This window comes from Ursus americanus, chromosome 14, assembly GCF_024610735.1.
Source record: "Ursus americanus isolate L20-20 chromosome 14, mUrsAme1.1.p, whole genome shotgun sequence".
NCBI classification, from domain to species: domain Eukaryota; kingdom Metazoa; phylum Chordata; class Mammalia; order Carnivora; family Ursidae; genus Ursus; species Ursus americanus.
Window position 1 is genome coordinate 47,257,986 of NC_142140.1, and position 12,832 is coordinate 47,270,817.

At 39.4% G+C, this 12,832-nt stretch overlaps 2 protein-coding genes across 2 annotated transcripts; one reads left to right on the forward strand and one right to left on the reverse strand.

The window, feature by feature from the left end:
* The first annotated feature begins 1,705 nt into the window (after positions 1-1,705).
* Positions 1,706-2,734, forward strand: LOC123796663 (olfactory receptor-like protein OLF4). The gene has a single exon (XM_045804185.2). It carries the CDS (start codon positions 1,706-1,708, stop codon positions 2,732-2,734), a length of 1,029 nt encoding a protein of 342 aa, XP_045660141.2.
* An 8,773-nt stretch (positions 2,735-11,507) lies between these two features.
* Positions 11,508-12,461, reverse strand: LOC123796664 (olfactory receptor-like protein OLF4). Its single transcript, XM_045804186.2, has one exon. The coding sequence runs from the start codon at positions 12,459-12,461 to the stop codon at positions 11,508-11,510; it is 954 nt and encodes a 317-aa protein (XP_045660142.2).
* Between the last annotated feature and the right edge of the window lie 371 nt (positions 12,462-12,832).

The window sequence follows — 12,832 nt, forward strand, 5'->3', positions numbered from 1 at the left end:
CTCCTCCAGTTTCATCCATGTTGACGCAAATGCGGGGTATTCACCCATTTTGATGGCTGAGTAATACTCCATGGTGTATATGGACTACATCTTCTTTATCCATTTGTCTGTTGAAGAACATCTTGGCTCCTTCCACAGATTGGCTATTGTGGACATGGGTGCTATGAACATTGGGGTGCATATGGCCCTTTTCTTTACTACATCTGTATCTTTGGGGTAAATACGCAGTAGTGCAATTACTGGGTCATAGGGTAGCTCTATTTTTAACTTTTTGAGGAACCTCCACACTGTTTTCCAAAGTGGCTGTACCAACTTGCATTCCCACCAACAGTGCAAGAGGGATCCCCTTTCTCCACAACCTCTCTAACATATGATTATATGTGTATAGATATAGATATAGATAAATACACCAATCTTCTTTATCCATTCATCTATCAATGGACACTTGAACTGCATCCATATCTTGACTATTGTACATAATACTGCAAAATGTGGGATGCATATATATTTTTGAATTAGTGTTTTTGTCTTCTTTGGGTAAATACCCAGTATCGGGATTACTTGATCATGTGGTATTTCTATGTTTAGTATTTTGAGAAATCTCCATTCTGTTTCCACAGTAGCTGAACCAGATTGCATTCCCACCAACAGTTCATGAGGGTTCCCTCTTGACCACCCCTGCACTAACACTTGTTATTTCTTGTCATTTTAAACTAGCCATTCCGACTGGAGTGAGGTGATAGTCTTACTCTTTTGGATGTCACACAAATGGAATTATTTTATTCCCTTCTCAGATTGTTCACTGTTTGTATGTAGAAATGCAATGATTTTTTTAAATGATTTTTTATTATATTATGTTAGTCATCATACAGTACATCCCCGGTTTCCCATGTAAGGCTCGATGATTCATTAGTTGTGTATAATACCCAGTACACCATGCAATACGTGCCCTCCTTACTACCCATCACCGGTCTATCCCATTCCCCCACCCCCTCCCCTCTGAAGCCCTCAGTTTGTTTCTTATAGTCCATAGTCTCTCATGTTTCATTCCCCCTTCTGATTACCCCCCTTTCTTTATCCCTTTCTTCCCCTACCGATCATCCTAGTTCTTATGTTCCACAGATGAGAGAAATCATATGATAATTGTCTTTCTCTGCTTGACTTATTTCACTTAGCATTAATACAATGATTTTTTTGAGGTTTGGCTTTGTATCCAGTTACTTGGCTGAATTAATTTATTAGACCTTTGAGTGTTTCTGTGACATTTTTAGGATTTTCTACACATGAGATCACACCGTCTGCATACATAAGTTTATTTCTTCCTTTCTAGTAGGGATGCCTTTTCTTTTCTTTTTTCTCTTTTCTTCTCTTCTCTTCTCTTCTCTTCTCTTCTCTTCTCTTCTCTTCTCTTCTCTTTCTCCTCTTCTTTGTTTAATTGCTCTGGCTAAAACTTCCAGGTTTATGCTGAGGAGACATTAGGAAAGTGGGCATCCTTGCCTTGTTCCTGATCATAAAGGAAAAATATTGACTGTATCCCCTTTGAGGATCATGCTTGCTGTGGGTTTTTCATAAATGGCTTTATCTTGAGATAAATATCTTGTCTATTCCTAGTTCTCAGTGCTTTTTTATCATGTACCATACACAGATATAAACATTAATTTCTTGAGTGCAGAATATAAAGGATAATATATCTGTCAGGTTAGTAATGCATGATTGTGTCATGCTCTTTTTCTCTTATTTTGGTAGTCACATCGACTCCATGGAACTAAAGAATGATACACGAATTTCAGAATTTCTTCTTCTGGGATTTTCTGAGGAACCAGAATTGGAACCCTTCCTCTTTGGGCTTTTCCTCTCCATGTACCTGATCACTGTGTGTGGAAACCTGCTCATTATCCTGGCCGTCAGCTCTTACTCCCACCTCCATACCCCCATGTACTTCTTCCTTTCCAATCTGTCCTTTGTAGACATCTGTTTCACCTCCACCACCGTGCCCAAGATGCTGGTGAATATACAAACACAGAGAAAAGTCATAACTTATGACAGCTGCGTCACAAAGATGTACTTTTTCATACTTTTTGCAAGTTTGGACAACTTTCTCCTGACTGTGATGGCCTATGACCGCTTTGTAGCCATCTGTCACCCCCTGCACTACACGGTCATCATGAACCCCCGGCTCTGTGGACTGCTGGTTCTGATGTCCTGGATCATGAGTGTCCTGCATTCCTTGTTACAAACCTTAATGGCGTTGTGGCTGTCCTTCTGTAGTGTCTTGGAAATCCCCCACTTTTTCTGTGAACTCAATCAGATGATCCAACTTGCCTGTTCTGATACCTTTCTTAATAACATGGTGATATATTTTTCAGCTATGCTGCTGGCTGGTGCTCCCCTGGTTGGGGTCCTTTACTCTTACTCTAAGATAGTTTCCTCCATATGTGGGATCTCATCATCTCAGGGCAAGCATAAAGCATTTTCCACCTGTGCATCCCACCTCTCAGTTGTCTCCTTATTTTATTCTACAAGCCTGGGAGTTTACCTTAGCTCTGCTGCTCCCCAGAGCTCCCACACAAGTGTAGTGGCCTCAGTGATGTACACGGTGGTCACACCCATGCTGAACCCCTTCATCTACAGCCTGAGGAGCACAGACATAAAGGGGGCTCTAAGTGAATTTTTCAGAGGAGCCACAAAGGGCCACTTTTCCACAGGTACCTGTGCTTGCAGGCTTAATGCCTAATAGCCAGAAATTGATATTCTTTAATCAGATCATGAAAGAAGAACTTAATCCCTCTTGTATATCCTGGAGTTTCAATATTTCTAAAGTTCAACTGCTTTATTGAATTTAAATAAGTCCATTTGTTGAACTTCCTGCTCCTTCTGATAGCCAACAATTTTCCTTTTGTTTTCTTAATTTCCAAAGTTAGTCCCAACCTTGAATCAGATACCATTTGGAGATTCCCATTTGCCTCATATAGCGATGAATGGTCCTAGTTTCATAAAATAATTGACATTGGCAACTGAGGCCATTTTTATAATTTTATTGTGGAGGAAATTCTGAGATCACAGTTTTTCACTCTGTGTCTGTCATTCCTTTCTACGATAATTCCTTAAATGTTCTTAACTGTAATATATACTTTAATCGACTAGTTTGTTTTGTAGGTAGTCAGGAGGTTTAAGATCCTCATTAGGATCTTGTTTCCTTACCAGCTCAGCAGCCACAGTATCTCTGGAACAGAATAGTAAGGCAAAAATTCCTTAGGGAAAACTCCCTCCAAGAGCAATGTATAAAAAGACAAATTTGCATAAACCAGTTGACTTAATATGGGCTTGGTATCAGAGAAGACCTGAAGTATGATGAAGTAAAATTTTGTATCACACCATTTTTTTATGGCAGATAGTGTGTTTTTGATGATGAACATCTACTTATTGAAGTGTGGGATTTTTGGTGTCCCTGTTTAAAGGGTTTTATTAATTGGAGTGAAGAATTTAGTGGCAGATTTTGTATTATTTAATTGGATGATTTACTATTTCTATTTGAAAATTTCAAGTCCCACCCATGAATATGACTCTTCCCATTGCCCTAAACTCTCCCCCTTTATTTTTTTTATCTTTATCTTTATTTTTATTATTTTTAAAGATTTTATTTATTTATTTGACAGAGAGACAGCCAGCGAGAAAGGGAACACAAGCAGGGGAAGTGGGAGAGGAAGAAGCAGGTTCCCAGCAGAGCAGGGAGCCCAATGTGGGCTCGATCCCAGGACCCTGGGATCACACCCTGAGCTGAAGGCTAGGCTTAACGACTGAGCCACACAGGCGCCCCTAAACTCCCCCCTTTAAAAATGTTGTCATAAATATTACAGTGTGAGTGAGTGAACAATTGGTGTGTTCACTCCGTCATTAATTTCTTTGCCCTTTTTAGGCTCTAAACACTCTTCCATCCTATGATCAAAGGATGACACAGAGAAGAGCTTGAATTCTTGTCCAGTAATGCTCTGGGAATGGAAACTTGTGACTGAGGGTCCCACAAGCTTTTCCTGCAAAAACATGGAAGTTTTTCCAACCTCTACCAGTTACCTGGGTGGAACTCTCAATGGTGGTCACTTTTTAATATAGTTATCTGAAATAAATGTGATTAACCAGACCATTAGGAATAGTCCTTTTAATAGCAGAACAAATGTCCAATATAAGAACCAGTAGATTACTCTTAATATTCTCACTTCTGTTTACATTGATTATTGAATCAGTCAGCTATTGCTGCAGGATAAGCCATGCTAAATGTAAATTATATAAGACAATGTTTCTCTTAAAATATCATGGGGGTCTATGTTGGGGAAATCTTCTGGTCTCTGTTGGTCTCCTGATGAGGCTGCAGTCAGCTGTGGGTCAGATGGAAGTGCTCCACTAATCCTGGCTGTGTTCTCACATTTGTGGTCTTGCTGGTGGTAGGCTGCTGGTCTAGGTTGGCCATGAGCAACTGAGCTATGGTCAGTTTCCTCCTACAGCAAGCTAAACTGGACTTCTATACATGGCAGAGGCAGGGTTACAAGAGAGCAGCAGAAACACACAATGGCTCCTTGAGGCCCACTGTCATTTTCAGCATACACTAGTAGTCAAGGCAAAGAAAACACTAAGTTCAGTCCAGATTCAAAGTTGGAGAAATAGACTCCAATTCTCATTGGAAGGAGCTTCATAGTCACGTTGCCAAGTATGTGGATACAGAGATAAGTGGTGAATTGGGGCCATCTCTGCAAAAGGTCTACCACAAGTACAATTTTCAATTTAATAATGTTTTATTGGTGCAGAACATAAAGTTGACATACAGAATGATATAGTAGAGTACAATATAGTGATTCAGTAATTGTACACATGACTTAGGGCTCATCATGGTGAGTGTGCTCTTAAGGGTTGAGTCTGCTGGATTTTCTCTATTTAGTTCACGTCTTTTGTAAATAAATTTCTTTTTCTTTCTTTCTTTCTTTCTTTCTTTCTTTCTTTCTTTCTTTCTTTCTTTCTTCCTTTCTTCCTTTCTTCCTTTCTTTCTCTTTCTGATTTTGATGCCTTCATTTCTTTATCTTGCCTGAGTGTTTTAGCTAGGATGTGCAGTATTATGGTGAATGAGAGTGATGAGAGTGGACACCCTTATCTTGCTCCTGATTGCAAAGAACACGTTTTCTAACCTTTCAACATTTACTATGAGGTTATTGTGGGTTTGTCATAGATGGCCTTCTTTTACGTTGAGGTATATTCCTCCTATACCCAGTTTGTTGAAGATTTTTTTTTAATCATGAAAGGATGTTGTATTTTGTGAAAAGATTTTTCTGCATGTATTGAGATGATCCTATGATTGTTATATTTCGTTCTATGAATGGGGTGTATCACATTTATTAAAATGGCTGGTGTGGTTTAATTCCCACATATTTGTAATATATCAAATATCTGTGCTCTCATGTTCATTGCAGCATTATTCACAATAGCCAAGACATAGAAACAGCCTGGTATCCATCAACAGATGAATTAATAATGATGGCATATGTGCAAAATGGAATTCAACAAATAAAGAAAGGAAGACATCCTGTCCTTTGCTAAAACATGGATGGACCCCAAGGGTATTACACTAAGTGAAATAATCAGTCAGAGAAAGACAATTACTGTATGATATCACTTATATGTTAAATACAAAACTCTGAACTCATAGAAGCAGTGACTAGGTTGATGTTTGCCTGTGGCTGGGGTTTAGGGAAATGAGAAGATGATGGTGAAAGCCTACAAACCTTCAGTTATAAGATGAATGAGTTCTGGAACTTATGTACACATGGTCATTATGGTGAATTCTGTTGTGCTGTATACTTGAATATTGCTAACAGTGTCCATAGTAAATGTTCTTACAACAAAAAGAGATGATAACTTTGTGAAGTGATGGATGTATTCACTAACCTATTGTGGTGATATCTCCCAACGTATAAGTATATGACGTCACCAAGCTGTATGCCTAAACTTCCAGAATTTTATATGTCTATTATATTTCAATAAAACTGGAAAAATGAGGAAAAAATATTTCTATGTCTCTGTCTTCTATTTGCACTTCAAATGTCACCTCCTTTCAGCAGAATTCTCCCCATGAAAAAATAAAACACAGTATCAGGATGACAACCATGATAAACATGTCAATGGGAAGGTCAATCAACAGGAAAACAGGATCTACATAAGGATGCCATGAAGATAGCATCAGTGATACAACAGTTCTTAGTTCCATTAATCAGTGAGCTACATACAAGGTCCCTGCTCTCTGAGGCATCTGGAAAATAAATCTTTTATTTCTTTGATCTTTTCTTAGACTACAAATGGTGACTATTAGGCAAGGGGTGGGAGGAGATGTATAGCTTTGGAGGGAAGCCTGACCCTGTGGAGTAGAATTTCCATAACTGCCAGTAGACACATAATTAAGTCCCATTGTCTTCTCTGAGATCATTCCACTGCTGAAGGTGAAAGTGGAAAGGAAAATTTTCGGATTGAAATATACCCCAGTGGAAGACTGTTTGGAGAGATGGCCCCACATACCGTCCTTCTCTGTAGCCATGTCTTTGGCAATGTGGGCAGCATGTTCTCTTAGGTGGTGGAGACTCTTCCTTCACCTTTGACTTGGGCTGGATTAGGATTTTTTTATTTGCCATGTCCAGCAGAATATGATTGGGTGACAGCGGACCTTAGAACCTTGGTGAATTTCACTTGCTCTCTCTTGGAATTCTGCCTTCAAATAGCTAGTGTGCTGCCAGAGGAAGTGAGGACATGTGGAGCAGAGCCCAGTTGTCCAAGCCAAGACCATCCTGGATTAGCCACAACTAACTATCCAAACCCGGATTATATAAGAATGCCCTGGAGAGATCAGCAGATCCTCCCCAGTTTACACAGAGCTGACTCAAGACTCTTGAGGAAATGAACAGAGATCAGAACAACTCATCACCATACAACTCCACTTGATGCTAGAGACATTATAGCAAGCCATTTGCTCTCAGGATGGCTTGCTATGGAGCAACATTCATAATCATTCTGTTATTCAAGTTTATTTTGGATAACTGTTAAAAAGTGACTCCAGGAAACAAGGTGGGGGTTTTGGAGGGGAGGGGGTTGGAGTGGTGGGCTAGCCCAGGGAAGGGTATTAAGGAGGGCACGTATTGAAGCTAATGATGTACTGTATGGTGACTCACATATCATAATAATAATAGAAAGTGACTCTAGGGACATCTGGGTGGCTCAGTCAATTGAACTTCCAACTCTTGGTGTCAGCTTAGGTCATGATTCCCAGCTCCTGGGATGAAGCCCGACTTTGGGCTCCATGGTTAGTTAGGCAGTTAGGAGTCTGCTCGAAATTCTCTCTCCTTCTCCTTCTGCCCCATCCCCCTTTCTTGCTCTCTCTTTCTCCAATAAATAAATAAATAAATAAATAAATAAATAAATAAATAAAATCTGAAACAAAAAGAGTGACTCTAATGAGGATAATTTTCAGGTACTAAGAAGAGTTCGGGATGACATGCATTTTTGTGGAGAATAAATAACGACCCAGAATCACGTAAGTAGGAAGGTATTCACTCTCTCTGTGTCCTTCAGAGACATATTAATTTTAGCCCAAAGAGACTCATTTTTGGCATTGACCTCCAGGACTGGAACAGTATAAATTTGTTTCTATGAAACCATCATTGTGGTACTTGGTGAAAGCAGCAATAAGAAAGTGACAAAGCCATTTCTCCACTAAAATTTTCTTTGAAGAGACTAAATTTAAGCCTCTCAAATCATTCACTTAGCTTCTGTGGGTCAGGGCATTGTGTGTTGAAACCCTACCTTAAGTTCAAGAAAAATCTAGTGAGTTTGGAGATTTTTAGTCCTATTAGCTGGTACGGAGGAGTTTTCCTTGTATAAATGTCAATGTGGTTCTGTCTTTGAAGCCTCTGGGCACTTAGGTAGGAAAAGTGATCCGTTGTGAAAACTAAGGCCACCTGTTCTCTAAATTTTGTTTTTCTGAATTTCTACACTCCTAGCATACGTGAAAGAAAACATTCATAGTTTTCATTTCTTTACCCATCAAGTTTCTCTAAAGCTTTCTTTCAACACAATAGATAGTTTATAACAAGCTGTAACGAGGGTTAGGAGCCTTGTGCACATACATTCTTGCATGTCAGTATGTTTTCTTGAAATAAAAATGTATGTGAATATACATACATTTACATACACCCACTCTTAGTCTTGAACATTCTTTGTCCCCAACAAAGTATTTCCACTCATTGCATCTTGCCTTAAAACATCCCTTGAAGTTATGTTTATGATTCCACATTGCCTTCGGAAGAAAACGAAGGTTGGAGGGATTACCCCCTAACAATTGCACAATGAAGTAGTGAGAGCTTACAGTGCACCTCCTTGAATTCTATGGAAATGGAATCATGCAGTATGTACCCAAGATTTTTCAATGACTCCTTCAATTCCTAAAGTTGCACACGTTAAATGTGTACAGTTTATCACATGTAATAATGCCCCAGTAAATTAATTAGAATTTTAAAATTCTAGTGGTGCATGACTCAGGGTCAGATCTGGAGCACAGGTAGCTGGGTCACACCTATCGGGGTGGGAGAGCTCTCGTCCAACTGTGAAAAGCATCGGTTCACATGTGGGTGTTAAAATTGAGGAATTAGGGATGCCTGGGTGGCTCAGTTGGTTAGCGTCTGCCTTCAGTTCAGATCTTGATCTCAGGGGCCTGGGACTGGGCCCTGAGTTGGCCTCTCTGCTCAGTGGGGAGCCTACTTCTCCCTCTCCCTCTGCCTTCTGCTCCCTGTGCTTGTGCTCAATCTCTCTTTGTCAAATAAAAAAATAAATAAAATAAAATAAAATCTTTAAAAACAGAGGAATTAAACTAAGACAATTCACATTTGATAAACTCATTTATTTTGTAACTGGAAGATTTCCTACATATATGAAATGGGTAAAATGATATAAGTTGACTCAAGACAGAAGAGCACTGCAGCCACACACTTCATGGATGAGCCTTAGAATCACAACGTAGAGATTCCCACCTGACTTCAGACTCTTGAGGAGCCCTGCAGAGATCAGAAAAATTCCTGACCCTAGAACCTCCTTCATTAATAAAGACATTATAAGAAGCCATTTTTAAAACTTTTATTTGTTTATTTATTTATTTATTTATTAAATAGAAAAACACTGCACGAATATTGGTTTTAATTATTATTAAATAATGCAACTAAATGTTTGAACAAACACAGCTCAATTCATACTTTCAAATGAATCCATCATTTTATAAGCAAGGCTCCTGGTTTCCAATTCAACTTATCCCAGTGCAACTACAATTACCTAAAATATTTGAGGTATTTTTCTTTGGGAGGTTATTTCAACACTATTTCAAATATTATCTTTGTGGAATGGATTTGGCTTTTGGAGGCAGCCAAACATAATTATAATATCAGTTTGGTGAACAGATGGGTGTTCAGATTCAGTAATGCTGTTGTTTGTTCAAAAAGGAAATGTGTGTGTGTGTGTGTGTGTGTGTGTGTGTATTAATTTTGTACATTAGAGGATATGTAGTTTAGCAGGAAAAAAGAGAAGGCATTTGAAAATTGTCTCTAAAGGAAAATTTAAAGACAATTTCAAAAATTATGTTGAGGAATGGCACCACTGGCTTCCCAAAAATTCCGTTGAAGAATATAACACACTTGATCTAAAAGTTGTGTTTACTAAAAAATCAGGCTCACTTCTTTATTGTTATTCTTCGTTTATGAGCTCTGAAAGACATTTTTGCCATTCTCAGCTGGGACAATGCAAGCCAAGTGTTATATGTTATGTTCTAGGCTCCACATATGTTTTTAATGAAATTAGGTAAGTTCCAAAATATACACCAGTTGATAAGGCAACAGATAATTTAATACCTATTCTGTCCTTTTTATTGTTTTTTTTTTTTTTACTTTCACCATTTACATAAGAGCAAGAGAGAGCAATCTAGAGAGAGAGCATGAGTGGCGGGCAAGGAAGGGACAGAAGGAGAGGAAGAAGTGGACTCCCCACTGAGCAGGGGGGCCTAGCACTGAGTAGGCTACTGGGGGGCTCGATCTCAGGACCCCAGAATCATGATCTGAGCTGAAGGCAGACACTTAACCAACTGAGCCACCTCGTGGCCCCTATACTAAGCCATTTTATTTTAGAATGCTTTGTATGCAGCATTGCTAACTGATATAATAATCAACTCAGACAGAGGTCAAGGGCATTTGTAGTAATCTGAATCTTTTTATCCTAGGCATTTGTTCTGATACTTAAAACTAACTTTCAAGATTACCTTGTTCTTCAAGTTTATTGTATGTGATTGCATTATAAAAATGACTCCATTGAGGCCCCTTTGAGGTAACATGGAAAGGTTGGAAGGACATGCATGTGTGCACCAAACTTATGACTCTGATTCACATCCTGGACAGGAACCCAAGCTTGCTGGTGAGTGCTCCTGTGGTTATGAGGATCATAAATAATGGATAATACTGATGTTGTTCAACCACTGCCATTTTAGAAGTTATGACAAAATTTTGAATAGCGGGGGATAGTTCATTTGGAGAAATGGAAGGAATCACATTCATACGTAGCACAGGAAAATTTCAACTGGAATCCAGAAAACAATTTAGTAAACCCCAAACATGCCACCGGTCTTTCACCTTAATGAATACACTTTACAAATGGACTCTGATATACCATAATTCAATGAATAGATGAAGTGTCTGATGAAGAAACATTTTTTCACAGCAATAAATGTGCGCTTTAATATATTTCTTATCATTCTTAAAGAAATGGTTCAGTTCCAAGGCTACATTATGTCAATGTATTTTTTCCATATTTGTTTCTCTGTGTAGATTCCACTTGGAGACATGTATTTATTAGCATTTTTTTTTTTGCCAGTGACTGTGGTAGGCATGGCGACACATCTGTGTAACAGGACACAATCCTAATGTGTAGAAAAATCCCATGATTACCTATAACCACCCGTATGTCAAAGTCTGCATTCCCAGGAAGAGCAGTGAAGGTTGTGATATACAAAGGAAGCTGTTCACAAGAGTGAAGCACATGGTCTCAGATTTTTCTGTTATGAACTTACATAAACAGCTGTGGTGGCCAAGAGTAGATGTTCCATGGGAGTAGTGTTCAGTCAAACAAAAGAAAAAAATACTCACTGTGATATATTTTATTTGAGAAAATTATTCTTAGCAGATTTATATAGTCTTTTGGATAAGTGAGACGTCTTAATATTTCACATCTTAGGTTAGCAATGGCATTGAGAGAGTACGAAGATGACAAAGAGAAAATCTCTTGGATATCAGAGCTTTAAAAAGTATGTTATGTAAATTTTTCAGACAGGTAAAAATAGAAATTCTGGGAAAAAAAATAAAAGAGGCATGTTCCACTTCCACAATCTGATCAAAGTATCCCAATATTCGGCTCAGGCTTTGGGCCCTGCCATCATGGGCATGTCTTCAACCCAGGACTATTGACCCTTTCAGAGCTACCATCCCAGAGAACCTCATCAGAGCCTCCTTTATGTCTCTGTTCCTCAGGCTGTAGATGAAGGGATTCAGCATGGGGGTGACCACCGTGTACGTCACCGAGGCCACTGCACTTGCGTGGGAGCTCTGGGGAGCAGCAGAGCTAAGGTACACTCCTAAGCTTGTACAATAAAATAAGGAGAGAATGGAGAGGTGAGATGCACAGGTGGAAAATGCTTTATGCTTGCCCTGAGCTGATGAGATCCCATGTATGGAGGTAACTATCTTAGAGTAAGTGTAAAGGATCCCAATGAAGGGACCACCAGCCAGCAACATACCTGTAAAATATATCACCATGTTATTGAGAAAGGTATCAGAACACGCAAGTTGTATTATCTGATTGATTTCACAGAAAAAGTGGGTGATTTCCACCTCTGTGCAGAACGACAGCCGCAACACCATGGAAGTGTGTAACAAGGAATGCAAGACACTCAGGATCCAGGACACCAGGACCAGCAGTCCACAAAGCCAGGGGTTCATGATGACCATGTAGTGCAGGGGGTGACAGATGGCCACAAAGCGGTCATAAGCCATCACAGTGAGGAGGAACATGTCTAATCCTGTAAACAGTATGAAAAAATACATCTGTGTGATGCAGCCTGCAAAGGTTATGGCTTTACTCTGAGTCTGGATGTTCAGCAGCATCTTGGGGATGGTGGTGGAGGTGAAGCAGATGTCTACAAAGGACAGGTTGGCCAGGAAGAAGTACATGGGGGTGTGGAGGTGGGAGTCAGAGCTGACGGCCAGGATGAGGAGCAGGTTTCCACACACAGTGATCAGGTACATGGAGAGGAAAAGCCCGAATATGAGGGGCTGCAGTTCTGGTTCCTCTGAAAATCCCAGAAGCTGGAACTCTGAGATTCCTGTATAGTTTCTTGGGCCCATGTGGTGGAGGTGACTACTAGCACAGGGGAAAACAACATGACTAATTTTCACACATTGCTTACAATGACATTGGTAGTCATTGCTCACTTTGTGGAAAAGCACAATTTATATTTTCCAGCCAAGATACTAATTGTAATATTTTGTGAGTGGATTTGGTCCCCTTGAAAGAATTCCGAGTTCCTCTCTGATTAGGAATTTTTATCACAACATCAAATGTTCCCCAAAAGGTTGGTTATTGTACAGTTTTAGTTAGAAATTATTTCATGCATTTGAGGAATATATAGAGTTTTGACCCTATTTTGGAAATTCTATCATAAAGCAGAGAGTTCTGAGAAGCAAAAATCCATACAATTCTATATTGGTGATAGAGT